The sequence below is a fragment of the Bos grunniens genome, chromosome 12 (assembly GCF_055505025.1).
Source record: "Bos grunniens cultivar Pamir isolate PY7600 chromosome 12, Bosgru_T2T1.0, whole genome shotgun sequence".
NCBI classification, from domain to species: Eukaryota; Metazoa; Chordata; class Mammalia; order Artiodactyla; family Bovidae; genus Bos; species Bos grunniens.
Window position 1 is genome coordinate 19,243,370 of NC_141176.1, and position 25,302 is coordinate 19,268,671.

Sequence of the window (25,302 nt, forward strand, 5' to 3'; positions counted from 1 at the left end):
TTTTTATTGACACCGGGAATCTAAGCACCTCAAGATAGTTCAAAAAATTTAGAATATGATTAACAATAAGCAGCAGGTAGCAAATACTTTGGAATCAGAAAATAGCCTAGTTTTCAGTCCATTACTTACACAGTACTGTGAGTAAATACACTTACAATAATCTAACCTCTCTTGTTTTCTAAAATTATGAAATATCAATGTGCAAAATACTACAGAATATAAACATTGATATAAACATTTTTACATCAAAACAGGACACACTGCTACCACAGATCTAATTTCCCAAAGGAAAACCCACCAGCACATGGGGGAATTCTCCAGAACCATGTTCTTCGGTTGAAGAAAAGAGCAAGCAATATTTAAGGAGTTCATTCCTTGAATAGAGTGATACAAGACCATCTAAGCAATACCTCTGCCTAGAATCTAGCATTCAAAAAGGACATCTTCAATAATGATTTGAACAATTCTTGCATTCTTGATATGCCTTCTCTGCCGTTTACTAGTGCCTTTCAATGTCTGACCAATGCTTGGTTTTACCACGTTGTAAGTCAAATATTGGTGAGATAGTCAACTGTAAAGGATTTTAGGCAGGAATCATGGCTCATGCAGTTTGTGTGGGTGGATTAATAATGAACAAGAAAGAGACCTTACGAGTGGGCTGGGGCATCTGTAAATGAGCAGGTAACAATCATTTTGAAAGGGAAGAGCTTTTTTTTAATGCCTTTCTTTGCTGTGCCAGGTCTTTCTGTGCAGCATGCGGGGTATTTAGTTGCAGCATGTGGGAACTAGTTCTCTGACCCAGGGATCGAACCTGCACCACCTGCATTAAAAGGCAAAGTCTTAACCACTGGACAGCAAGGGAAGTCCCGAAAAGGGGAGAGTTTAAAGGAGACTTTCTATACCAGATACTGTACAAAGTCAGATGCTCTTTGCGAGTGTCACTGGGAACAGTGCTGAGGTCTTCAGCTGCAGAACCAGGTAAAAAGAGGAAGAGAAGCTGGATGATGGGGAGCAGGTGGTGAAAAATGTGTCTTTCTCACCTTTGCTACCCACCAAATGTGTATTATGGGTTGTACTAATCATATATCTACTGGGTAAAGAGGCTTGGATTTGTAAATGTAAATGCATCCTGGTAGGAAAAAGTCTAACTCATACATGAGCGTGTGTATGATCAGTCACTCAGTCGTGTCCAACTCTTTGTGGCCCCACAGAGTATAGCCCACCAGGCTCCTCTGTCCATGGGATTTCCCAGGCAAGAACATTGGAGTGGGTTGCCATTTCCTTCTCCAGGGGATCTTTCTGACCCAGGGATCAAATCCAGTTCAGTTCAGTCGCTCAGTCATGTCCGACTGTTTGCATCCCCATGGACTGCAGCACGCCAGGCCTCCCTGTCCATCACCAACTCATGCAGCTTGCTCAAACTCATGTCCATTGAGTCGGTGACACCATCCACCCATCTCATGCTCTATCATCCCCTTCTCCTCCTGCCTTCAATCTTTTCCAGCATCAGGGTCTTTTCCAAGGAGTCAGTTCTTCGCATCATGTGGCCAAAGTATTGGAGTTTCAGCTTCAGCATCAGTCCTTCCAGTGAATATTCAGGACTGATTACCTTTAGGATTGATTGCTTTGATCTCCTTGCAGTCCAAGGGGCTCTCAAGAGTCTTCTCCCACCCCACAGTTCAAAAGCATCAATTCTTTGGCACTCAGCTTTCTTTATAGTCCAACTCTCACATCCATACATGACCACTGGAAAAATCATAGCCTTGACTAGACGGACCTTTGTTGGCAAAGTAATGTTTCTGCTTTTTAAAATGCTGTCTAGGTTAGTCATAGCTTTTCTTCCAAGGAGCAAGCTTCTTTCAATGTAATCTGCAATGATTTTGGAGGCCCCCCCCCCGCCCCCGCAAAATAAAGTCTCTCACTGTTTCCCCATCTATTTGCCATGAAGTGATGGGACTGGATGCCGTGATTTTTGTTTTCTGAATGTTGAGTTTCAAGCCAACTTTTTCACTCTCCTCTTTCACTTTCATCAAGAGGCTCTTTAGTTCTTCTTTGCTTTCTGCCGTAAGGGTGGGGTCATCTGTATATTTGAGGTTATTGATATTTCTCCTGGAAATCTTGATTCCAACTTGTGAAATAAGCAGGGTGACAATATACAGCCTTGACATACTCCTTTTCCAACTTGGAACCAGTCTGTTGTTCCATGTCCAGTTCCAACTGTTGCTTCTTGACTTGCATACAGATTCTCGGGAGGCAGGTAAGTGGTCTGGTATTCCCATCTCTTTAAGAATTTTCCAGAGTTTGTTGTGATCCACACAGTCAAAGGCTTTGGCATAGTCAACAAAGCAGAAATAGATGCTTTTCTGGAACTCTCTTGCTTTTTCGATGACCCAATGGATGTTGGCAGTTTGATCTCTGGTTCCTCTGCCTTTTCTAACTCCAGCTTGAATATCTGGAAGTTCACGGTTCACATACTGTTGAAGCCTGGCTTGGAGAATTTTGAGCATTACTTTGCTAGCTTGTGAGATGAGTGCAATTGTGTGGTACTTGGAACATTCTTTGGCATTGCCCTTCTTTGGAACTGGAATGAAAACTGACCTTTCCAGTCCTGTGGCCACTGCTGAGCTTTCCAAATTTGCTGGCATATGGAGTGTACCACTTTCACAGCATCATCTTTTAGGAGTTGAAACAGCTCAACTGAAATTTCATCACCTCCATTAGCTTTGTTTGTGCATATCCTGCTGTGGCAGGCAGAGTCTTTGCCACTGAGCCACCTGGGAAGCCCTCTAACTCATACTCTAGTCCCAATTATTTATTTAGAGTAGATCAGTGCCTTCCAGAGACTGAACTCTGGGGACAATGATGAAGAATATTTATTAATGAAATTTACTTCAATTTTCTTTAGCAAATATATCCAGTCCTTACCATTTGATGGGTTCTGCTCTAGCCATTTTTACAAATATTAACAAGGGAACAGGACCAGGTGGGGTTGAAAACATCTTGAGAAGAGAATGAGGGCACATGCGTAGGACGGGATGACAGGACAGTGGGAAAGAAAAGCAGGAAAAAGTCCAAGAAGGGAGATATCTGGGTAAAAAAAATGTCAGCTTTATAACTTTGCCTAATATCAATAACCTCAGATATGCAGATGACACCACCCTAATGGCAGAAAGTGAAGAGGAACTAAAAAGCCTCTTGATGAAAGTGAAAGTGGAGAGTGAAAAAGTTGGCTTAAAACTCAACATTCAGAAAACGAAGATCATGGCATACGGTCCCATCACCTCATGGCGTGATGGGGAAACAGTGGAAACAGTGTCAGACTTTATTTTTTTGGGCTCCAAAATCACTGCAGATGGTGACTGCAGCCATGAAATTAAAAGACGCTTACTCCTTGGAAGGAAAGTTATGACCAACCTAGATAGCATATTCAAAAGCAGAGACATTACTTTGCCAACAAAGGTCTGTCTAGTCAAGGCTATGGTTTTTCCTGTGGTCATGTATGGATGTGAGAGTTGGACTGTGAAGAAGGCTGAGCACCGAAGAATTGATGCTTTTGAACTGTGGTGTTGGAGAAGACTCTTGAGAGTCCCTTGGACTGCAAGGAGATCCAACCAGTCCATTCTGAAGGAGATTAGCCGTGGGATTTCTTTGGAAGGAATGATGCTAAAGCTGAAACTCCAGTACTTTGGCCACCTCATGCGAAGAGTTGACTCATTGGAAAAGACTCTGATGCTGGGAGGGATTGGGGGCAAGAGGAGAAGGGGACGACAGAGGATGAGATGGCTGGATGGCATCACTGACTCGATGGACGTGAGTCTGAGTGAACTCCGGGAGTTGGTGACGGACAGGGAGGCCTGGCGTGCTGCGATTCATGGGGTCGCAAAGAGTCGGACACGACTGAGCGACTGATCTGATCTGAAGGCCCTAGAGACTGTCAATCTCAGAAAAATCTGCCACAAGTTCTCATCACTGTGGGAAATGGTGCGAGGATCAACTCTAAGCCCATGACCCCAGCTTTCTTGATCCAAATCTGTTCAAGCATCTTAGTTCACATCAACCTCTCTACTTTGGTCCAATATCTGACAGATGCCCACTGAAAAGAGGAAGGACTTGGAAGATTCCTGAGCGATTAGCTATACGTTGGCCCTTTAGAGCATTGTCACCTCTGTTTCCTGTTCCAAAGTCCTCTGCCTCTGTAATGCAGTTTTCCTGGCTTGACTCTTTCAGTACATGGCTGTCCCAACAGGATGTACTCTCATCTTTGACTGCTTCTTTTTTAAAAAATACTTTTAATTAGTTTATTTATTTGCTGCATAGGGTCTTAGTTATGTCATGCAAGATCTTTCACTGTGGCACACTGACTCTAGGCATGGAGTGTGGGCTCAGTACTTGCGGTGTGCGGGCTTAGTTGCTCCACGGCATGTGGGATCTTAGTTCCCTGACCAGGGATTGAACCCATGTCCCCTGAACTTCGAGGTGGATTCTTAACCACTGGACCTGCCGGGGAAGCCCCTTCAACTGCTTTTAACAAGCTTTCTGGACATGGGAGAACACAGCATTGATGGCCTTTGCCTGAGGCTCCGTCTCATTACTTCACCTCCAGTACAGAGAGCAGCGTACCCACGGTATGTTTTTCCTATGTGGATCACGCCGTATGGGTTTCTCCACAAGGAGAAAGTTAGTAAAGAGTGCTGAATGACTGTCTGAAAATAGTCCACTGATCTCCCCCTCAACAGGTAAAGCTGGAGCAGCGAGGGCGCAGGTACAGGGGAGCGCGATCAAGGCCGACACAGTCACAGGGACAGTGAACTGACAAATGTGTACTACGAGACAGATTTAATTTATTGCTTTAGCTTAAAACTGCATCCAATACTTAGAAACAAGTGTACTGTTCTATAATGTCAGTATGTAAAAATAATATATTTTAGAAATAATATATAGAATATGAATATGTAATAATATATAGATTTATCTGTTGAGCTTAAAACTGTACCCAACATTTAGAAACAAATGCACTGTTCTATAATGTCAACATGTAAAAATAATATATTTTAGAAATAATAAAATAATAATATGTAATAATATAAAATAATATTTAGTAAGCTCAAGCATCATATAAACAGCTTGACAAAAGACATCAAATTATTATCTGCCAAAAACCTTCTTTTGAAGCTCTGAGTAGGATCTGAAGGGCAGAGATGCAGCTGCAGCCAATGCCCACCCCCTCAGGAGCTGCCCCTCCTCATGTGGGCAAAATGGCTGCCTCCAGGCACCTCTCCACTGAGGAAGGGGAGGTCCCTCATGGATGGATGTGGCTCCACTCTGCCGGGTCCCTGTCTGATGAGGGACAGTCATTTCTACAGGCAATTCATTGGAGACAGAATCTCATATCACAAATGCTGTTTGGTTACATACAAACACACACTCCTCATCCTGTGCTTACCCTGTACTTAATACTTTTACTGTTACTTTCAAACAGTATTTGAAGCAGGGCACTTAGCTTGTTTTGCTACAAAGTACTGCCCTGGGATTTCTTCGGAAGGAATGATGCTAAAGCTGAAACTCCAGTACTTTGGCCACCTCATGCGAAGAGTTGACTCATTGGAAAAGACTCTGATGCTGGGAGGGATTGGGGGCAGGAGGAGAAGGGGATGACAGAGGATGAGATGGCTGGATGGCATCACTGACTCGATGGACGTGAGTCTGAGTGAACTCCGGGAGTTGGTGATGGACAGGGAGGCCTGGCGTGCTGCGAGTCATGGGGTCGCAAGGAGTCAGACACGACTGAGCGACTGAACTGAACTGTCATAACATATGCTTCGCTGGTGGCTCAGATGGTAAAGAATCCACCTGCAATACAGGAGACCTGGGTTCCATCTCTGAATGAAGATCCCATGGAGAAAGAAATGGCAGCCCACTCCAGTATTCTTGCCTGGAGAATTCCATGGACAGAGGAGCCTGGCGGGCTACATGGGGTCATAAAGAGCTGGACACGACTGAGTGACTAATATACGCGGTCATAACATAGAAAATACTTCTCAAGTTACAAAAAAAGAGAATACCTTTTCTGTATTTACTTGCCCACTATTTTTTGGTTTGTTTTTTGGTGGTGCTGAATGGCTTGCGGGATCTTAGCTCCCTGACCAGAGATCAAACACCTCACCCTGCAGTGGAAGCTCAGAGTCCTAACCACTGGACCACCGGGGAAGTTCTACTTGTCCACTACTGAACCAGTCGTTTAGGAACAAGAATGTCCACTTCTGGAGACTCTAACCTAAAGAAATTTGACATTACCTTCAAAGATTGTCTCTTAGTCACATAATTCTCCGACTGAAGCAGTTTCTCATAGTCTTCAAAAATCTAACAAAAAAAAAAAAGAAATATTAAGAATGTAAACCCAGCAGTGATTTCTCTGCATTAAGTCTGTTTGCTTCGGAAGTGAATCCCCAGTCCTTCAGCCCAGCCCAGCAGTTGTGCTGTGTATCTCTGGGCGGATTGCCTTTGTCCATGGGGAGGCTTCCCCGTTTCTCCATCCTCACTTACTCATAGAGACACTGGGGGACGAGGAGGCGGGTGACACCAGAGACATGCTTCCCTCTGTTTTATTTTAGTTCTGCAAATTAGAAATTGAGTAGGAAAATGGAGTAATTGAGTCCTCCCAATAAATCACTTTGACTAAAACATCTATTTTATCTTTGGCTGTTTGGGGTCTCCGTTGCTGTGCATGGGCTTTCTCTAGTTGCAGTGCATGGGCTCAGTAGTGTTGGTGCAGGGGCTTGATTGCCCCTCAGATGTGGGATCTTCCCAGACCAGGGACGGAACCCATACTGCCTGCGTGGGCAGGCAGATTCTTAACTCTAGAACTCCAGGGAAGTCCTGAAGAAAGCATCTATTAACTCATCTAATGAGCTGTAGGATAACTCATTTTATGCCATTTTAAAGAAATGCATTTATGCAGTCTTGCTGGTAGCTATTAGTCTTTGGATAATTTGAGAAAAGATTGAAGACACTTAGCAACTCATAAAGAATCAAACTGGCAAACTCACAGCATGAACAGGTAGAGGAACAGGGCCACTCTGCCACATGATGGCTGTGTGAATCCCAACTGGCCTCTCGGGAGCACTTCCACTCTCCCCAGAAGCTGGGGGACGCTGGTGACAGGGGCCCGTTTCCTAGTGTGATTGGTCATCAAACACAATCTAGGCCCTTCGGTTGAACACAGAGTTCCGGCAGCTGGGAAAGTCCAGTGTCAGCCTCTGGTCACACACAGGCACACTCAGAGGCCACTTGGGTGGGAGGGCAAGCCTGGCAGAGAACTGAAGGCAAGAGAGTTTAGGGGCTGGGGAGGGTAGCAAAGGGTCCTTGGAAGACCAAATGCCAGGTATGAGTGATGAGGACAAGCTGTGCACACTGATGAGAATGCCCAAGAGGAATTCAGAAACTGAGAAAACAAAATCATGGAGCTCATGTTAAAGTCACAGTAATTTTTTTTTCTTTTACTTGAAGGATTTATTATTTATTCTGATTGTCATGGAACACAAGGACTTTGTGGGTCACTAAATGTATCAGACAAACATTGTCGTAAATGTTACTTGTAACCATAAAATGTAAATACATGCATATAAGGTATTATCGACTTGCTTGGCCCCACTCTAGTACTCTTGTCTGGAAAATCCCATGGACGGAGGAGCCTGGTAGGCTGCGATCCATGGGGTCGCTAGGAGTTGGATGCGACTGAGTGACTTCACTTTCACTTTTCACTTTCATGCATTGGAGAAGGAAATGGCAACCCACTCCAGTGTTCTTGCCTGGAGAATCCCAGGGACAGAGGAGCCTGGTGGGCTGCCGTCTATGGGGTCGTACAGAGTCGGACACGACTGAAGCGACTTAGCAGTAGTAGGTTACCAGTTTCATTATTTTAGGTCATATATCATGTTCTCCAGCTTCAGGTTTACTACTAAAGAAATAAGAAACTCAACAAGTAGGAAATGTTTAAGGAGCATGAGTTCTTGAAGCCAATGCTCAGGTCGGTGCAATAGGCTCAGTATCTGTGAGACTACTAAATTACACAAGAGGTGACTATGAAGACAAATTTAGGTAAACAAGGGTCAAAGAGAATGAGCTTACGGTCTCTCAAATTGTTGCTTGTTATCCTTGAGTGCAAATTGCACAGCACATTATTCCACTCATTCTATAGAAAAAATGAGTAGTTGATACACAGGTTTTGTCATAAGCTATCTTTGTCCTCTTATTTTCATTTATTATAAATATTACATCTAATGAATTTGAGAAAACTATGCACTATCTCCATAGTGAAGCACAGGGAAGCCTGGTGTGCTGCACTCTATGGGGTCACAAAGAGTTGGACATTACTTAGTGACTGAACAACAATGAGTCTTTAACACTCCATCCAGCATCTACAGTTACTGAACAAACTATAATAGCTTGTTCCCTAAATTCTGAACAAACTATAATAGTTTGTTCCCTAATACTTAACAAACTATAATAGTTTGTTCCCTAAATTCAAAAATATATGAGTCTCTTCTGGTCTTGAAGCTTTTGGATATATCTGGCAGTAATCTTTTTCTCCCTTCGTATTTTATACTTTGATCAAAGATCTCTAATTGATTCCATGGATTTTCTCTTGATAATTTTAGGGTATGAAAATCACTTTTGATTTCATGATTACATTGATAATTCTTAATCTCAAAGGAAGAGCAGCAAACAATTTATGAAGAAGAAAGCCATAGTTTAATTTCTATGATTTGGATATGTGAAAACACAGGATATGGGTAGGGTATTCCATAACTTCCTAGAGTTATCTGTTTCCTTTTATCTTTTTGTGTGGCTAACTACAAAATTTTAAATTACACAGTGGCTTGCATTATGTTTCAACTGGACAGTACTGGTCTAGAGCAGCTAAACTAACACTGCAACAAATCATGTAAAGTTTTGTCTCTAAGCCTGTGCTATGTTTTACTTTAATTCATGGCAAATAGATGGGGAAACAGTGGAAACAGTGGCTGACTTTATTTTTCTCGGCTCCACAATCACAGCAGATGGTGACTACAGCCATGAAATTAAAAGATGCTTACTCCTTGGAAGGAAAGTTATGACCAACCTAGGCAGCATATTCAAAAGCAGAGACGTTACTTTGCCAACAAGGTCCATCTAGTCAAGGCTATGGTTTTTCCAGTGGTCATGTATGGATGTAAGAGTTGGACTATAAAGAGAGCTGAGCACCGAAGAAATGATGCTTTTGAACTGTGGTGTTGGAGAAGACTCTTGAGAGTCCCTTGAACTGCAAGGAGATCCAACCAGTCCCATCCCAAAGGAGATCAGTCTGGGGTGTTCACTGGAAGGACTGATGTTGAAGCTGAAACTCCAATACTTTGGCCACCTGATGCGAAGAGCTGACTCAGTAGAAAAGACCCCGATGCTGGGAAAGATTGAGGGCAGGAGGAGAAGGGGACAACAGAGGATGAGATGGCTGGATGACATCACTGACTCGATGGACATGGGTTTGGGTAGACTCCAGCAGTTGGGGATGGACAGGGAGGCCTGGAGTGCTGTGGTTCATGGGGTCGCAAAGAGTCGGACACGACTGAGAGACTGAACTGAACTGAACTGAATGCTGTTTCTATTGCTGATACACTTAGCAAAAGCATAGCAGCTCTTGGTCGGGTCTTTTTATTTAATGTTCATTTAACACCACCAAATATATGGTACTGAGTTAGGTATTAGGGATGTAAGTAATCATGATAAAAATTAATCCATGGTGCTATCCCCAAAACCTTAAATCTTGTCAAATTCCTACAACAACCCTGTGAAGTAGCTATTATTAATATCCTCATTTTTTAGTAGGCACAGTAACTTGTTCAGAATCATAATTAGTAAGAGATTCAGCAGGATTCTGAAGCAAAGCAACTAGACATAAATCTGTACTGCATTCTGAACCCGTGTTTGACAGATAAGGTTCCTGCCTCCCAGGGAGCTTATGAACCAGACAAAAAGATATAAAGACACACCATAATAATATTATACAATGTGGAAAACGTGTGAGAAAGAAGAATGGGAGGGAGAGAGAGAGTGTGTGTGTGTTTGGGGGTGAGGGGGTTAGGGTGTATGTTAGGGAAAGCTTCCTAGAAGAGTCACATAATGAAACCAAGCAGGACCCTGAGGGCAATCCCAGGGATGTACCCTCCCAAGTACATCTTGTTTCTAGGAAAGGTTTACCCTCCAAGGCCCAGGTTCCAAAGAGCAAATTTAATCAGAGAAGTGAGAAAATGCAGAAACAAAGGACAACAGTCAAGCAAGACAAAACAGTAATAGTTTAGCCAAAAATAAAGTCAGGGATCTTTAGTTCCTCCATAAAATCTATAGATAATATCCTGAGTCATATCCTTGAGTTGTTTAAGAGAGACTGAAATCCCCACCAGGTGGAAGAAGTTAACTGTATACTGACCACAAGTACGGAGACCTCATACTGGTTGAAACAAAGGGGTTGATGAGGTTAACCCCTGATATACCACCTTGTCACCTTACTACCAACCAGTCAGAAGACGGTCCACTCACAACCCTCACCCTTTCTTGGAAAACTATTCAGGATTTGAGTCTTTTGAGCATTTATTGCCTTGCAGTAAATGCTGGACTTTCCTTCACCACAACTCGGTGTCAGCAGACTGGCTTTGTTGAATGCCGGGTAAGTTTGGTTCAGTAACAATGATGGCTGATTATCAAAAGGATGAGATGGATTCACCCTTAGAGAAGGAAGCTGGAAGACAGATGTATATTTTGGTATTTCTACTAGTCAGGGAAACTAGTTATCAACCATGTAAAAGGATTCATTTTATTAACAGTGGGGTACCCTATATGGCTTAGATGGTAAAGCATCTGGTGCAATGCAGGAGACCTGGGTTTGATCCCTGGGTCAGGAAGATTCCCCTGGGGAAGTGAATGGCAACCCACTCCAGTATTCTGGGTCTTCCCTGGTGGCATGAGTGGTAAAGAACCCGCCTGCCAATGCAGGAGATGTACGAGACATGGGTTCGATCCCTGAGTGGGAAGATCCCCTGGAGAAGGGCATGGCAACCCACTCCAATATTCCTGCCTGGAGAATCCCATGGAGAGAGGAGCCTGGTGGGCTACAGTCCATGGGGTCGCACAGAGTCGGACACGACTGAAGGGACTTAGCACGTGCATATACACTGCCTCTTAAGGGCAACGTGGATGCTCTTAAGTCAAGGTCAAAGTGAGCTGGTGCTGGTTGTTTCCTGGAGCTCCAGAGCACAACAGGAAGAGATAAGAAAAACAAGGACGCCCTGATCTCCTGCTATCCTTTATTTTTCATAGTTTCTTAATGATCTGACTTCTAGGTAATAAACCAAGTGGGTGGATGGTTGGTTTCAACTTCTCTCATAAATAGAAGTAAGTGCTAAGAGATCTAAGAAGGAGAGAGAGAAAGGAAGAATGAGATAGAGACTTAAAAATGACTTCTACTTACAGTGTCATAATTTTGTTCTAAGAAGTCTGCTACCAACACTTTATGTCTGGTTAGTAAATCCTAGAAAAAGAGCAGTCAATGAAACAAAATTATTATAGGTAATAAATTTTACAAATCTATTCTTTTCTTCTAAGATTTTCTAAGTCAATTAATTTGAAGCACAACAATTTCAGAATAGTTTCATTTACATCCCAGAATTATTTCCATTTCTTAGTTTAAGGTGTGAAATACAATTTGTTTCATGGTAAAAAACAACAACAGAGTGCTTTAAATTCGTATCATTGTTAGATTACAGAAATAATTTAACTAGCGAAACAAACGCCACCAAAGAGACAAGCTTACATTATATTTCTTCAAGCCCATAATTATACATTGTAAATATGATACAATCAATATTCAAATAAAGCTTATGATGATCTTTTAAAATGTCATTAATAACTATTAAAAGCAAAAAACTCTGAATGGACTAAAACCGTATCTCACAAGGTAACAGATTTTTCAATGATTGACCTTTAGTTTTCTTCTTAATCACTTTTGAAATGGAGGTGCCTAGGATTCTCAGAAGCACAAGAACGACATTTAAAAAACTATATTTATTTTACATATTTATTTGGCTGTACTGGGTCTTAGTTGTGGCACGTGGGATCTCTAGTTGCAGCATTCAAACCCTTAGTTATGGCATGTGGGATCTATTTCCCTGACCAGGGATGGAATCTGGGCCCCTGCATCGGAAGCATGGAGTCTCAGCCACTGGACCGCCAGGGAAGTCCCACAAGAGTGACATTTATCTCAGCACTGTCCTAGTCCTGCTGTTGGGTTAGTGGGCTGTGAAGTGTTGTGCAGTTACTAAGCAGCACAACGCACCCTTTCAAAGTTGAGGACAAGCAGCCTGATCTAATTATAGACGTAACTCCCAGGAAACTGAACAAAAGCATAAAGGAACATTTGATTGGAAATTCACACCTAAATTATAACCTTAAGTCACCTTGATGTCAAAAGAAAACAAGCCCCAGATAATCCTCTTAATGTACTTAAAGGTTAAATGCCTTGCCTAGGTACTATGCAGAATTTAATTAAAAACAACATGAATTTTCAAGTTTTCCAAAATAAATTCTTATGCTTTAATACATATTTAATTAAAACTTCTAATTTAATTAACAGTATATACAAGATACACAACATAACCTCACAGAGAAAAGGAAGGCAGCCACAACGGTAAAACTCACTTCTTTTTAAAACAATTTTTTAAATTGGAGGATAATGGCTTTACAATATTGTGCTGGTTTCTGCCATACATCAACATGAATCAGTCACAAGTATACATATGTCCCCTCTCTCCTGAACCTCCCTTCCATTTTCCCATCCCATCCCACCCCTCCAGGTTGCCACTGAGTCCTGGGTTGTGAAACTCACTTATTTTTATTTCAATAAAAGGTTAAATATTTAAAGTACTTTGCACTACAGTTTTCTTTTTTCTTTTTTAAAATTTTTATTGGCATATAATTGATTTACAATGCTGTGTCAGGTTCTGCTGTACAGCAGAGTGAATCAGTTATATATGTACACATATATCCACTCTCTGATTCTCTTCCCACATAGGTCACTAGAGTACTGAGTAGAGTTCCCTGTGATATACGGTAGGTCCTCATCAGCTTGCACTATAATTTCAAGCCCCAAAATAATGAAACTGTCTATTAACTTCATTTCCTATTACTTATCATCACAACTTGTTTGACCACTGGACCTATCAATGGAGACATGTACTCGTTTCCCCAGGAGAATGTAACAGTACAGTTCTGGAACTGGGATTTTAAAATGGGAAAACCCTCTAAGGAATTCATCCCAGTCAAAATTCAAACTAGTTGCTACATCAGGGACCCCCTAGTTCCACAGCATACTTTTGGAGTCCTTAGTCTTTTTCTAAGTGAATATTTGGAATGCCCAGTTTTCACATCTCCAATCACCTGAGCATTACTAGTGGCTTTCTGAGCTGCCTCAGGTTAGAAAGGTCTCTGCATGGGCTGCAGCAGGCACTCTGGATGGCTGCACCCATGGAGCTCTGCACCTACGATGCCATCTGCACCTACGATGCCAGCAGCCTTGAGTACGAGGCTCACAATCTGCCGTGGCCTCGGGCCCTACACCTGCAACGACGGTGACACTGGAAAGAGTACCAGGCAGATAAGTGCTGCCTGTGAAGGTTTTCCATTCACCCTCCATTAGTGTTACACCAAAGAAAGAGATTAAATAAGGAGGGGTTCTGTGAGCAGCGGCTCCTTCAAATCTAAGGGAAAAAATAACTTTAAACTCCAACAATAGAATATATAATAGGGTAGGGAAAAATTCCTCCAGCACATATATGTGTGGATGGAGACAATAAGTGAGTGTGTACACATTATATATACATAGATATACCCTCAAATTTATACACATAATAATGCATGCACAAAACTGGAGGGACTGTACCATATCCAGGGCATCTTCCCACCCTAGGGATTGAACCCGGGTCTCCTGCGTAGCAGGCAGATTCTTTACCGTCTGAGCCACCAAGGAAGCCCCATATATACATATGCGCACTAAGTCACTGGTTGTGGCCAACTCCGTGTGACCCCATGGACTGTATGCAGGCTGCCTGGCTCCTCTGTCCATGGGATTCTCCAGGCAAGAATACTGGAGTGGGTTGCCATGCCCTCCTCCAGGGGATCTTCCCAACCCAGGGATCAGACCTGTGTCTCTTACACCTCCTGCATTGGCAGGTGGGTACTTTACCACTAGCACCACCTGGGAAGCCCCCATATATATATATAGGGTGGGCCACAACGTCCACTTGGATTTTTCTATAATATCTTATATATGTGTGTCTGTGTGTATATATATACACACACACATGTATATATACACAATAGACAAATACAGTTGTTGCATTATTAAAGATCAAAGAACTGAGTGGGGAAAAAAATAGCTAGGATCCCCCCAAAAAAGGAAAAAGCCAGGAAATTGCCAAGAAAACTAAAATTCAAATTTTAAAAAATTAAAAAAAATTTTAAAAAGTATTCAGAATAGTGTATTCTTTCATCCCACCTCCTAAGAATTCTGTTTGGCAGGACTAGCTTCTGCACGGTCTAAGTCTTATGCTAAAAATTATCGATGTTGGTATTTTAGTGAATTCTGCACAGCCTGGAAGAACTTGGGGTGAAATGACAGAGACACACGTTCCATGGCAGGGACCCAAGATCACAGCAGCTCGCAGCAGCTGCATTTACTGTGTGCTGGGGAGTGTGCTTCGCACTTTACATAGGTTATTTCTAATCTGCACCACTCTGCAAAAAGGCAATTATGTTCCTCATCTCACAGATGAAGAAAATGAGGCCCAAGGGTTGGTTAACTAACTTGCTCAAAGATGTACAGCAAATCAGGTGCAGACAGAGATGGAATTCAAACTACTTTTTACCATGTCAATTCTTAGAGGGGGAGCATGGAAGAGACTGTGTTTGTAAGGAATCTTTCTGGGGAATGGAAAATTTGCAGACAAGGCCATGAGGAAATATAATCCAGTAATGGTAAAATGTCAATAATTAAACTGAAGAACAGTCATCCTACAGGTCAAAAAAAGAGGCTAAGCCTAAGAAGTTAAAAACAAAAGCCCAAACCAGCCAACCAATCAAGTAAACAAATCCCTTTGAAAGCAGTTACTTAAAAAAAAAAAAGTGGGACTTCCCTAGTGGCCTAGTGGATAAGAATCTGCCTGCCAATGCAGGGGACACGGGTTCGACCCCTGGTCCAGGAAGATCCCACATGCCTCAGAGTAACTAAGCCCATGTGCCACAACTACTGAGCCCCTGCTCTAGAAACTGTGCTCCTCAACAAGAGAAGCCACTCCAATGAGAAGCCCTCACGCTGCAAGGAAGAATAGTCCCCGCTAGCTGCAACTACAGAAAGCCTGCACACACAGCAATGAAGACACAGTGCAGCCAAAAATAAATTAATTAATTGATTTTTAAAAAGGGACTTGTGTTCATTACATTATATTGAACACAGCATTTTGGTAAAATGTAGAAAATTAGCATTTTCAATATCAGTAGCATACTAGGAGTTTTTTTTTTTTAAGGTTATTTAGATTATCAGGGACTTAAGTTCAACAAAAAATACGCTCAAGTACAAACTGTCGTAATTTATCTTTGTGTTTCAATATTGTGCTGAAAGTTAAATTGGGTTGATCATATGATGTCAAGATATTATTATCACATTTGTTTATTCTATTAAATGTTGAAAAATCTTTTGGGAAATTTTCAGAAATAAATGCTGAATTGAATTTGCTTTTCTCCCCTTCATTAGAGCTGCTGTAGGTGTACAGCTATTTGTGAAGTCTTATCGATGGTTTTTCAAAAAAGGAACTAACTTGTTTCCATGATGGTGAAAGGTCATCAGATAGAAAAGGGGAAAAAAAAAAAAAAAAGGCACTACAGGATTTACTAATAGAGAACACCTTCTTAATTATTTCAGCACAAATATTTGCTAGAAAGAAATGGAACGGTCCTTTGTGTTAAATGTCCTTCTTCATATTTGTCGCACCAAGGCCCCTCTTACCACGTGTTCTAGGATAGACTCTTGAGGGCTTCATCTGTAGCCACTGCACAACTGTTGTTTGGCCAGGTGAGACTTTTTATGTGCCCAGGTGCCTCATGTCATGTGGGATCTTCCCCAAACAGGGGTTGAACCAGAGTCCCCAGCATTGCAAGGTGGGTTGTTACTCACTAGACCACCAGGGAAGCCCCATGACAAGCATGTTGAGTTGCTCTTTCCACCATGTGACAGACGGGTCTAGTAGATTGTATTCTGTTTACTGAATTCTCTTACGATCCATATCATACACGGTTGGCTATGCTCAGGTCTAAGAAACACAATTTTCTGGTTTTTAAAATTAAACTGCCTCTTAGAGCCAAGTGACTTAGGTACTGAAACTAAATAACCCTGCTGATTCTGGCAGGGGTTGGCGGGGAGGTGGACAAGGAATTACCTTAAAAGTAGCAAAGGCATCTGAAGCGATATCAAATGTTGACAGTTCGACATACTTAAAGAAATCTTGGAATTGATTAGAAAAGAGGATGATTTTGGCAAGTGGTTCATGTCGAATACATTCTCTCAGCATAATACCACAACGTAAGGCGATCTGTGGGACTTCATAGCTAAAGCACAAACAAGAGAGAGAGAGAACTATGTATTAAAAGAACCATTTCAATACTGCTGTTAATGGAAGCATAGGTACCATCTGTCACAGTCCATTCAAAAACCACTCACTGAATACCCACTATATATCTACACTGTGCCTGGCACTATTTCAGATGCTGGGGATACCTTAAAAGTAGCAAAGGCATCTGAAGCGATATCAAATGTTCACAGTTCGACATACTTAAAGAAATCTTGGAATCGATTAGAAAAGATACAACAGTATCTTTTGTTGGGGATACAACAGTCAGCAGACAAGGTCACTGCCTTCCTAGCATTCACAATTTAGTGAAAATGCGTCTGGTGGGAGAGGAAGCAGACTATAAACAATGACCAGATAATTTCATATACTTCAGGGCTATGAAACTGAAGAAAATAAAATAGGTACGCTAGACAGTGTGACCCCTTAATTTGTTTTACTTTAGACTAAGTGGTCCTGGAAGGAGAAGAGCATTCCAGGAAAAGGAACTGAAAGTGCAAGGGTCCAAGGAAAGAACCAGCAGCTTTGTAAGCCAAGGTCAATGTGGGAGGAAGCCTTTGCAGAGTTTAACGTACGCAATTAACACAGCTGATCAGATACTTTAAAAATGATCATTCTGGCTCCCTGTGGAGAATTCTGTAAAACAGGAAAGAATGGGCTGCAGAGCTAAAGGACAATCAGGGAGACTAGCTACTGAGGAGGAACAGCAGCCCAGCTAGAGACGATGGGGGCTTGGGTTGGGCACTGGTAGTAGAATAGAGGACTGTGGGTAGGTCATGGATATTGTTCAGAGGAAGAGTCAACAGAGCTTGTAGATATTGGGGTAGGTTGAGGAATAAATTTGGGCTGAGGGAAATTGAGGATTCAAGAATAACAAAAGAATATTTACATGAACTTCAGATTTGAGAATAAAACCTCTTTCCCACAATTTAGGCAACAGGCTACTTGGCAACTTCAAATTTATAATTATAGTAGGGAAAACAGCAAAGAAAGGTCTCTGAGAGAAGTCATTAAACCAGGGCGGTGTTTATTCATTTTGTCCCATTTTTATGTGGAATAATATTCCCAAATATCATCTGAATATTCCCTGAAAAACTCATGTTAACATTAAATGCTAATATATTCAGATAGGTACAATTCTTTGTAGAATATTAAAAAATGCCAAATTATAGTATTAGCAATTTCTCTTATCAGAAGAATTTGAAAATCAGCCTATTGGCATGCATGGAAGAGTTATAAGGTGGGTTTTATTAAAGATGTACCCCTTCATAAAGAGGGGTACATTTTCTGAAATGTGAAGGAGAAGAACAGTCATTTAGTAATAGAGCACTGAAGAAGTGATTAAAAAAAAAAAAAAGACTGTTGACCTAAAGAAAAAAACGTAAGGGGCACAAAATTAAAATCCTAAAATGACTTATTAGTAAGATATTTATGGACGTTCATAATTTTGCTTTAAACTTAACCTTTCAATTTCATCTCCCATCACCTCCCTTAATTCTGTGGGGTATGGCCTTCTCTCAACCTAGAATGCCCTGCTCCATAAGTTTTCACCTCTAAGATTCTCTCTCATTTTTCAAAACTTAGTTCAAATGCCACCTCCTCCTCGAAGTGTTTCCAATCACCTACCATTCAGAGTCACCCTCCCCGCCTTCAGACTCCTAAATAGCTTGTCTGTAATTCCACTTTAACACGTTTCTCATTCTTTAGTATGGCCCATTGCAATAAATGGTTATACGTTTGTTTCCTTTACCTCATCACAAACAGCTCAATTGCTAAGGATACGCTTTACTCATTGTGTTACTTTCTCTCCTCCTCTGTGCAAATCTCCATGGGGTATCTGTGTCTTACTGGTACCTGCCTCTGTCCTTACCCTAGTCTCCAGAGAGTGCTTAGCATAATGTCTTTCTCAAAGGTGTATAAAGAACTTAGTAAACTTCAAACTCTGATTAAACTTCTTAATACTAGGTCTCTAATGAGACACAAACTTTGGCTTACAGAAAAAACTGTATGACCTCTAGCCATTCTCATTTCTTAACTAATCAAATGGAAACTATAGAAAAAAAGTTTCTACTCGCAACTTTCGTGTATAATTAGTTCCTTTTTTTCCCCCTGTTTCATTAGGTGAAGTTTATCGGAACCATCTGTGATGCAGAGACTATTTATTCTTGAGAACCAAGAGAGTATTTTTCAAAATGCTACTCTGGGTCAGAACAGTGGTCATTCCATCCTAGTGGTTTGCGCCCAAGAGTGGAACGGTCATTCCTCTGAGCTGACAACTTCTTACAGTTAGGAATATACTGGGATATATAAAGAAATTTCCAATTCTCCTCAGTACCCTTTAAGGAACTTGTAATTCACATGTTTCAACCTGACTATCCTCCAGGATACTGACTTTTGATAGTTTATTGATTGCTCTATAAAGAAGTGCTCCATAAGTTAAGTACCTTAAGTTTCAAATCCCAAGAACATTAATATCCTTAGGTTTGGTTAAAGAATCAATATTTACCTCATCTATTTTATTCTACTTGTGGATAAGGGTCTCAAGGACAAGGACCATGACAAATCACTATGTTCTCCACAACAACTAACTAGTGGCAGGTTGCTGATAGAAGTTATTCCAATGAATGTAAACCATTATTTTATAGAACTGAACCATATCCTCCTTCTGATTTGCTGTTTAGATCATATGCACACACGCATGCTCAGTAGCTCAGACATATCCAATTCTTTGCAACCCCATGGACTGTAGCCCACCAGGCTCCTCTCTCCATGGAATTTTCCAGGCAAGAATACTGGAATGGGTTGCCATTTCCTACTCCAGGGGATCTTCCTGACCCAGGGATTGAACTCAAGTCTCCTGCATCTCCTGCATTGGCAGGCAGGTTCTTTACCACTGAGCTATCTGGGAAACCACACGGGAAGTCTGGACCGTATAGTTAACTGTGTCAGTGTGGAGAAGGCACACTATTTTATATGCATGCTTATTCAAATAATAGCACAGAAAATCTGTTTCAAATTTAATAAAAGCCAAAGTGTAAGAACACTTATCTCATCTGGTGGTGAGCAAAATTAATATTACACATAAAATGATTTGAACAAAGATCTTGTGCAAGAATATCTCAGTTTAAGAATGCAGATTATATTGTGTAAGGAGAAAAATGACTTTTGTTGCTCCTGATAGAAGAAACAAGGGCAGCCAGAGCTAGGAAAAACATCAAAAGCGAAAGTGGCCTTTTCCAGATGACCCCTGTCCGTTTGATATCGCTCCCACTAGTTTGTGAACATTTCCTTGCTCTCTGGCCATCCTGTACATTTCCTAACACAGACCTGGCATTAGCCGTTTCTACAAAGGACTCTTAGTTTTCTGAATGTTGAGCTTTAAGCCAACTTTTTCACACTCCTCTTTCATTTTCATCAAGAGGCTTTTTAGTTTCTCTTCACTTTCTGCCATAAGGGTGGTGTCATCTGCATATCTGAGGTTATTGATATTTCTCCCGGGAAATTGATGGGGAAAAAGTGGAAAACAGTGTCAGACTTTATTTTGGGGGGCTCCAAAATCACTGCAGATGGTGATTGCAGCCAGGAAATTAAAAGACACTTACTCCTTGGAAGGAAAGTTATGACCAACCTAGACAGCATATTGAAAAGCAGAGATATTACTTTGCCAACAAAGGTCTGTCTAGTCAAGGCTATGGTTTTTCCTGTGGTCATGTATGGATATGAGAGTTGGACTGTGAAGAAAGCTGAGTGCAGAAGAATTGATGCTTTTGAACTGTGGTGTTGGAGAAGACTCTTGAGAGTCCCTTGGACTGCAAGGAGATCCAACCAGTCCATCCTAAAGGAGACCAGTCCTGGGTGTTCATTGGAAGGACTGATACTGAGGCTGAAACTCCAGTACTTTGGCCACCTCATGCGAAGAGCTGACTCATTGGAAAAGACTCTGATGCTGGGAGGGATTGGGGGCAGGAGGAGAAGGGGATGACAGAGGATGAAATGATTGGATGGCATCACCGACTCAATGGACATGGGTTTGGGTGAACTCCGGGAGTTGGTGATGGACAGGGAGGCCTGGCGTGCTGCGATTCATGGGGTCGCAAAGAGTCGGACACGACTGAGAGACTGAACTGAACTGAACTGAACAAAGGACTCTGGCTCCTTTTAGTTAGAAATGGTTCTTAGAAACTACAATCTGAATGCTAGGGATACTCATTAACATTGGGTTGTTACTGCTTCTAGGCCTTTTCAGTGGACAGTGTTAGCTTGTTATTTTTAAAGTTAACAAATGTTTCTAGATTAGAAGCAAAACTTCTTGATTATATTGAGGAGGCCAAGTGTTTGCTGAAAGATACTTTATAAAACTTTTCCTAGTGTTTTTTATACATCTTATATATACTTAAAAATTGATGCTTGATTAAAAGTACAATTATATAAGATGTATGAAAACATACTAAGTCCACTAGTTCATAATGATACTACAAAAAAAAAAATAAGGGAGGGGTGTTGGGAAGATAGAGGAAAAAAAACACAGCAAAATATCAATGGTTATGAAGGTTGGAACATGGGATTTCTTTCTTCTATCTTTTGTATATGGTTGAAAAAAGTTTTGCAATAAAATTTTTAAAAATAAGATTATTAGGAGAAATTTATTATTTTAATATTGGACTTGAAACATCTTCCACTGGCAGTGGTTCCTTATGGATCACCAAGAGCAGTTTAGCAACCTCATTCTCAAATTCTCTCAGTATCCTGGAATGTCATTTGCATGGGGCAGGAGAAAAGTCTGTCTACAGTGAGAAAGTCCTTTTAAATAATCTTTTCATAAACTTTGGGCTCCAAATCCTTTTACCAAGTTTTGTATCCCATATCCAAATGATTCTCCTTGATAGACAAGAATCAACTTCTTTCTGTCTTACATTCTTTATGGTTCAACTTAGGTCCAATATAGCATGTTACTACCATATCCCTAAATAACATCATTATTTGATATATGAGTGCACCAGTAAAGTTATGTTCTAAGTTTTCGAGCAACTTTGCAAGACATAATTCAGTAAAAATGCTGACCTTTATACCAAACGGCTAGCTAAACTGCAGGCATTTCAAGCTAACCTAGAAAATGGTGATGGGGAAAGTTGATTCAGGTGCAGTGATTCCATTTGAGGCTTCCTTTTTGTCTACTCTGTCCTCAGGGTCTTCTATAATTCCCTTTTCCTTCCTATCTGAAGGGCTTCAAATCTTTTTAAGGATATATTAATGGTTAAAATGGAATTTAGAATCAGGCCTGGACTGAAAAATTGACTGTCACTCAGTTGTATATATAACCTTGAGCAATAGCCTTACTCTAAGTTTAAATTTCCTCATCTGTAAAATGGTGAGGATAATACCTAGTCCTCAGAGTATTGATAGAAGGAGTAAATGAAACAGCATAAGTAAAGACACTGAATGTAGTACCTGGCACATAGCAAACATTCAATAAGTGGTGTCTATAAAGCAGGACGTGAAGGAATGAGTTTAAACTTTGGGTTACAAAATAAAGGAAGAATCATTATAATAGAGACAGTTGCCATCATCTGACTGCTATTCAGTGACAGCAACTACAGAAAGGAGATCCTCCAAACAAATAATTCCCACTCCAAGAATGCAGTTCGTGGAGCTGCACGTCTCCTTTCACATAATGACCTCACTGCGGAAGATACCGTTTTAAACCATCCACACCACTTCTCTTCCACATCAGCTGATGTGCTCTCCAACATATCTTAGGAGGACAACATATTTCAGCATTGTCAGGGGATCACTAATTTACAAGCTAACTCCATTTTATTTTTTCAAAGGAGATGAACTTAAAATAATTTATTTATTTTTGGCTGCACTGGGTCTTCATTGCTGTGCCTGGGTGTTCTCTAGCTGCGCCAAGCACGGGCTACTCTCTGCAGCGCTCAGGCTTCACGTTGCCGTGGCTTCTCCTGCTGTGGAGCACAGGCTCTAGGGCGTGCGGGCTCAGCAGCTGTGCCGCATGGACTTAGTCGCTCCATGGCATGTGGAATCTTTCTGGGCCAGGGATCGAACACGGAGGGATCCCTGCACTGGCAGACAGATTCCTGCCTGTACTGGCAGTTAATTTAATCTCTGGATTTAATTTAATCCAGAGATTAATTTAAGTACTTGACCACCAGGGAAGTCCTATAAACCAACTTCAAATGACTATTAATTTGTCTTCACTTGCTGAAACACAAATCTGATATTTTTCTCCCAAAACAATCCAATGGCTTCCCGTTTCCTATAGGATAATGTCAAATGCTTTAGGTTAACATTTTAGAATCTCCAGATGGGGGTACAAACTGATCATTTCAGCCTTTTCCACCAATGACCAGGTATGCAGATCATATCCCATTAAATCTTGAAGATCTACCTGAACTGAAAACGAACACTTCCCTTTACAGTATTATTCTGACACTTATGTATGGTCTTAATTATATTTGTTCAAAATTTTACTCAGTGTGAACTGCAGCTCTTAAGAGGGATAGTAATAATAATTTTTTAGACTAGCAGTTACCAAGTAGAGTACCATGTGCTCAGTGCTAAACTCTGCAGAAACTACCTCACTAAAAGACTCATAATGACCTACTGAAGTAGGTATTATTATTGTCTTCAGATTGCAGTGAGGAAATCAAGACTTAAGGAAGTTAGGTAACTTGCCCAAAGTCTTAGCAAGTAAATAGCAGAACCCTGTCTGGACACGAAAATCTCTCTGACAATGCATATAATGTAACATTATTTTGTGCAAAGGTAATATTATAAATTTTACTCTTACTTTACAGATAAGGAAACTGAGACTTGGTAGAAAGCTGCAGAGGCTTGCCCAAGGTCACAGAGATAAGTGCAAGAGACCAGAAAAAGGAATAATCAGAGAACAAAAAAGAGTTCTTATAAATTAAAAATAGGGTAGTTGAAAGGAAAGTTCAGTTGAGTTTATCTTCAATGGAAGATACAATTAAGAATATCTTCTGACTAGTGAGACAAAAAGACAAACAGAAAAGAGAAGAATTAAGAAATCAACCTCAGAGATTTTGCTTTGACTAACAGGAGGTCTAGAAAGTAAGGACAGAGAATATGGAAGGGAATACATTTTCAAAGAAACACTAAGGGGCAGAGACTGTAGGCTGTCTGCAGAATCCTTTCTCCTCTTCTTCCTGGGCGCTAACTACATTTCTCAGGTTCCCTTAAGAATTAAGAGGCCAAGTGACTAAGTGCTCTCAAATGGAATGTGAGTGGGAGTAATACAAGCCATTTCCAGGCCTGGCTCATAGATTCTCCCAAGTATATTTGCCTTCCTGTGGGCTGAACTGGCAATCAACAAAGTGATCTTAGGAAGCACTCTTTGAAGGAACCCCTGCTGACCTAGAACATCTGTTCTTCTCGATTATGTGAAAATACATTTATCTTGTAGTGGGGCCACTACATTGTGGGGTCTATTTCTTATAAAGCTTAAGGTTTCTTATACTTTTAAACTACCCTAATACATGATACAAGTATATTGCCCTTTCCAGAATTTAAAGACTTAATTCTCCAGTAAAAACAATATTTTGTACGGAAAAACAAAGTAATAGTACACTACATAGCTATAATAATATAAATGTGCCTTTTTAATGAAATAAAAAATTGTGATAAAGGATATTGGGAGGGTGAGGGGAAGGAAAATGGAGTAGTGATGGTGGTGGAAAAACAAAATTGTCACCTAGTCCATGAGAAATTTAACAGATATATTTTTCAAATGGACAAATCAAAACTTAGTAAAAGCTCCTAATTCATAATATAGAGGTAAATACCAGATGAACAAATAAAAAAGATCAAAGTGGTTGTCTTTGGTAAATGGGACTGAGGGATGGAGAAGGAAAAAGCAAAGAGCTGCTGTTTGTTGAGTCTGGTTATTTATTTGGCTGCACCGGGTCTTAGCTGCGGCATGTGGGATCTAGCTCCCTGACCAAGGATTGAATCTGGGCCCCCTGCATTGGGAAGGCGGAGTCTTAGCCACCAGATCACCAAGGAAGTCCCTATATCTGGTTTTTAAACTATGTGGCATGTATTATTTTGATACAATTAAATATTTTAAAATGCACAAGGACTTGGGAACTGAAAACAGATGAGATGGACTAGGTATGGAATAGCATGTGAAGTTCAAAATGGTAAAGTAGAAAGACAGAGAAGGGGAGACAAAAGACAAAAGGCTACTATCCCCAAGCCTTGCTGCATCCATATTTCTGATCCTAGGAGTTACAGTAGCCTCACAATGCCCAAGAAACCTTTGTAAATGAGCAAACATAAAAAAGTCATAATCGGGGATTTTATTACCTGACTAGACTTTAGGTTTTTGGCTGCCCTGTGGTGCCATATATGTACAGTGATATTTATTCTATCCCCACATGAAAGCATGTCACCTGAATAGAAGCTAACCATTGAAGGATATTGTATGTATGCATCCGTGTCTGTGTATATTTGTGTAATGAGGGGATTAAATTTTATGTAAAGAGGGTAAAGTGTGAATGTAAAAGTGTTAGCTGCTCAATTGTGTTCAACTCTTTGCAACCCAGTGGACTGT

The 25,302-nt window shown here is 40.9% G+C and overlaps 1 protein-coding gene across 7 annotated transcripts in view; it reads right to left on the reverse strand.

Moving 5' to 3' along the window:
• CAB39L (calcium binding protein 39 like) overlaps positions 1 to 25,302 on the reverse strand; it is a 117,929-nt gene that overhangs the window by 40,638 nt on the left and 51,989 nt on the right. For all 7 annotated transcript variants that reach the window (XM_086329126.1, XM_086329127.1, XM_086329128.1 and 4 more), the window contains 3 exons: positions 16,521 to 16,689; positions 11,504 to 11,563; positions 6,295 to 6,360 (listed from right to left, as the gene is read on the reverse strand). In XM_086329126.1, coding sequence (XP_086185252.1) covers positions 6,295 to 6,360; positions 11,504 to 11,563; positions 16,521 to 16,689 — 295 coding nt within the window. The remainder of the gene's footprint in view (positions 1 to 6,294; positions 6,361 to 11,503; positions 11,564 to 16,520; positions 16,690 to 25,302) is intronic.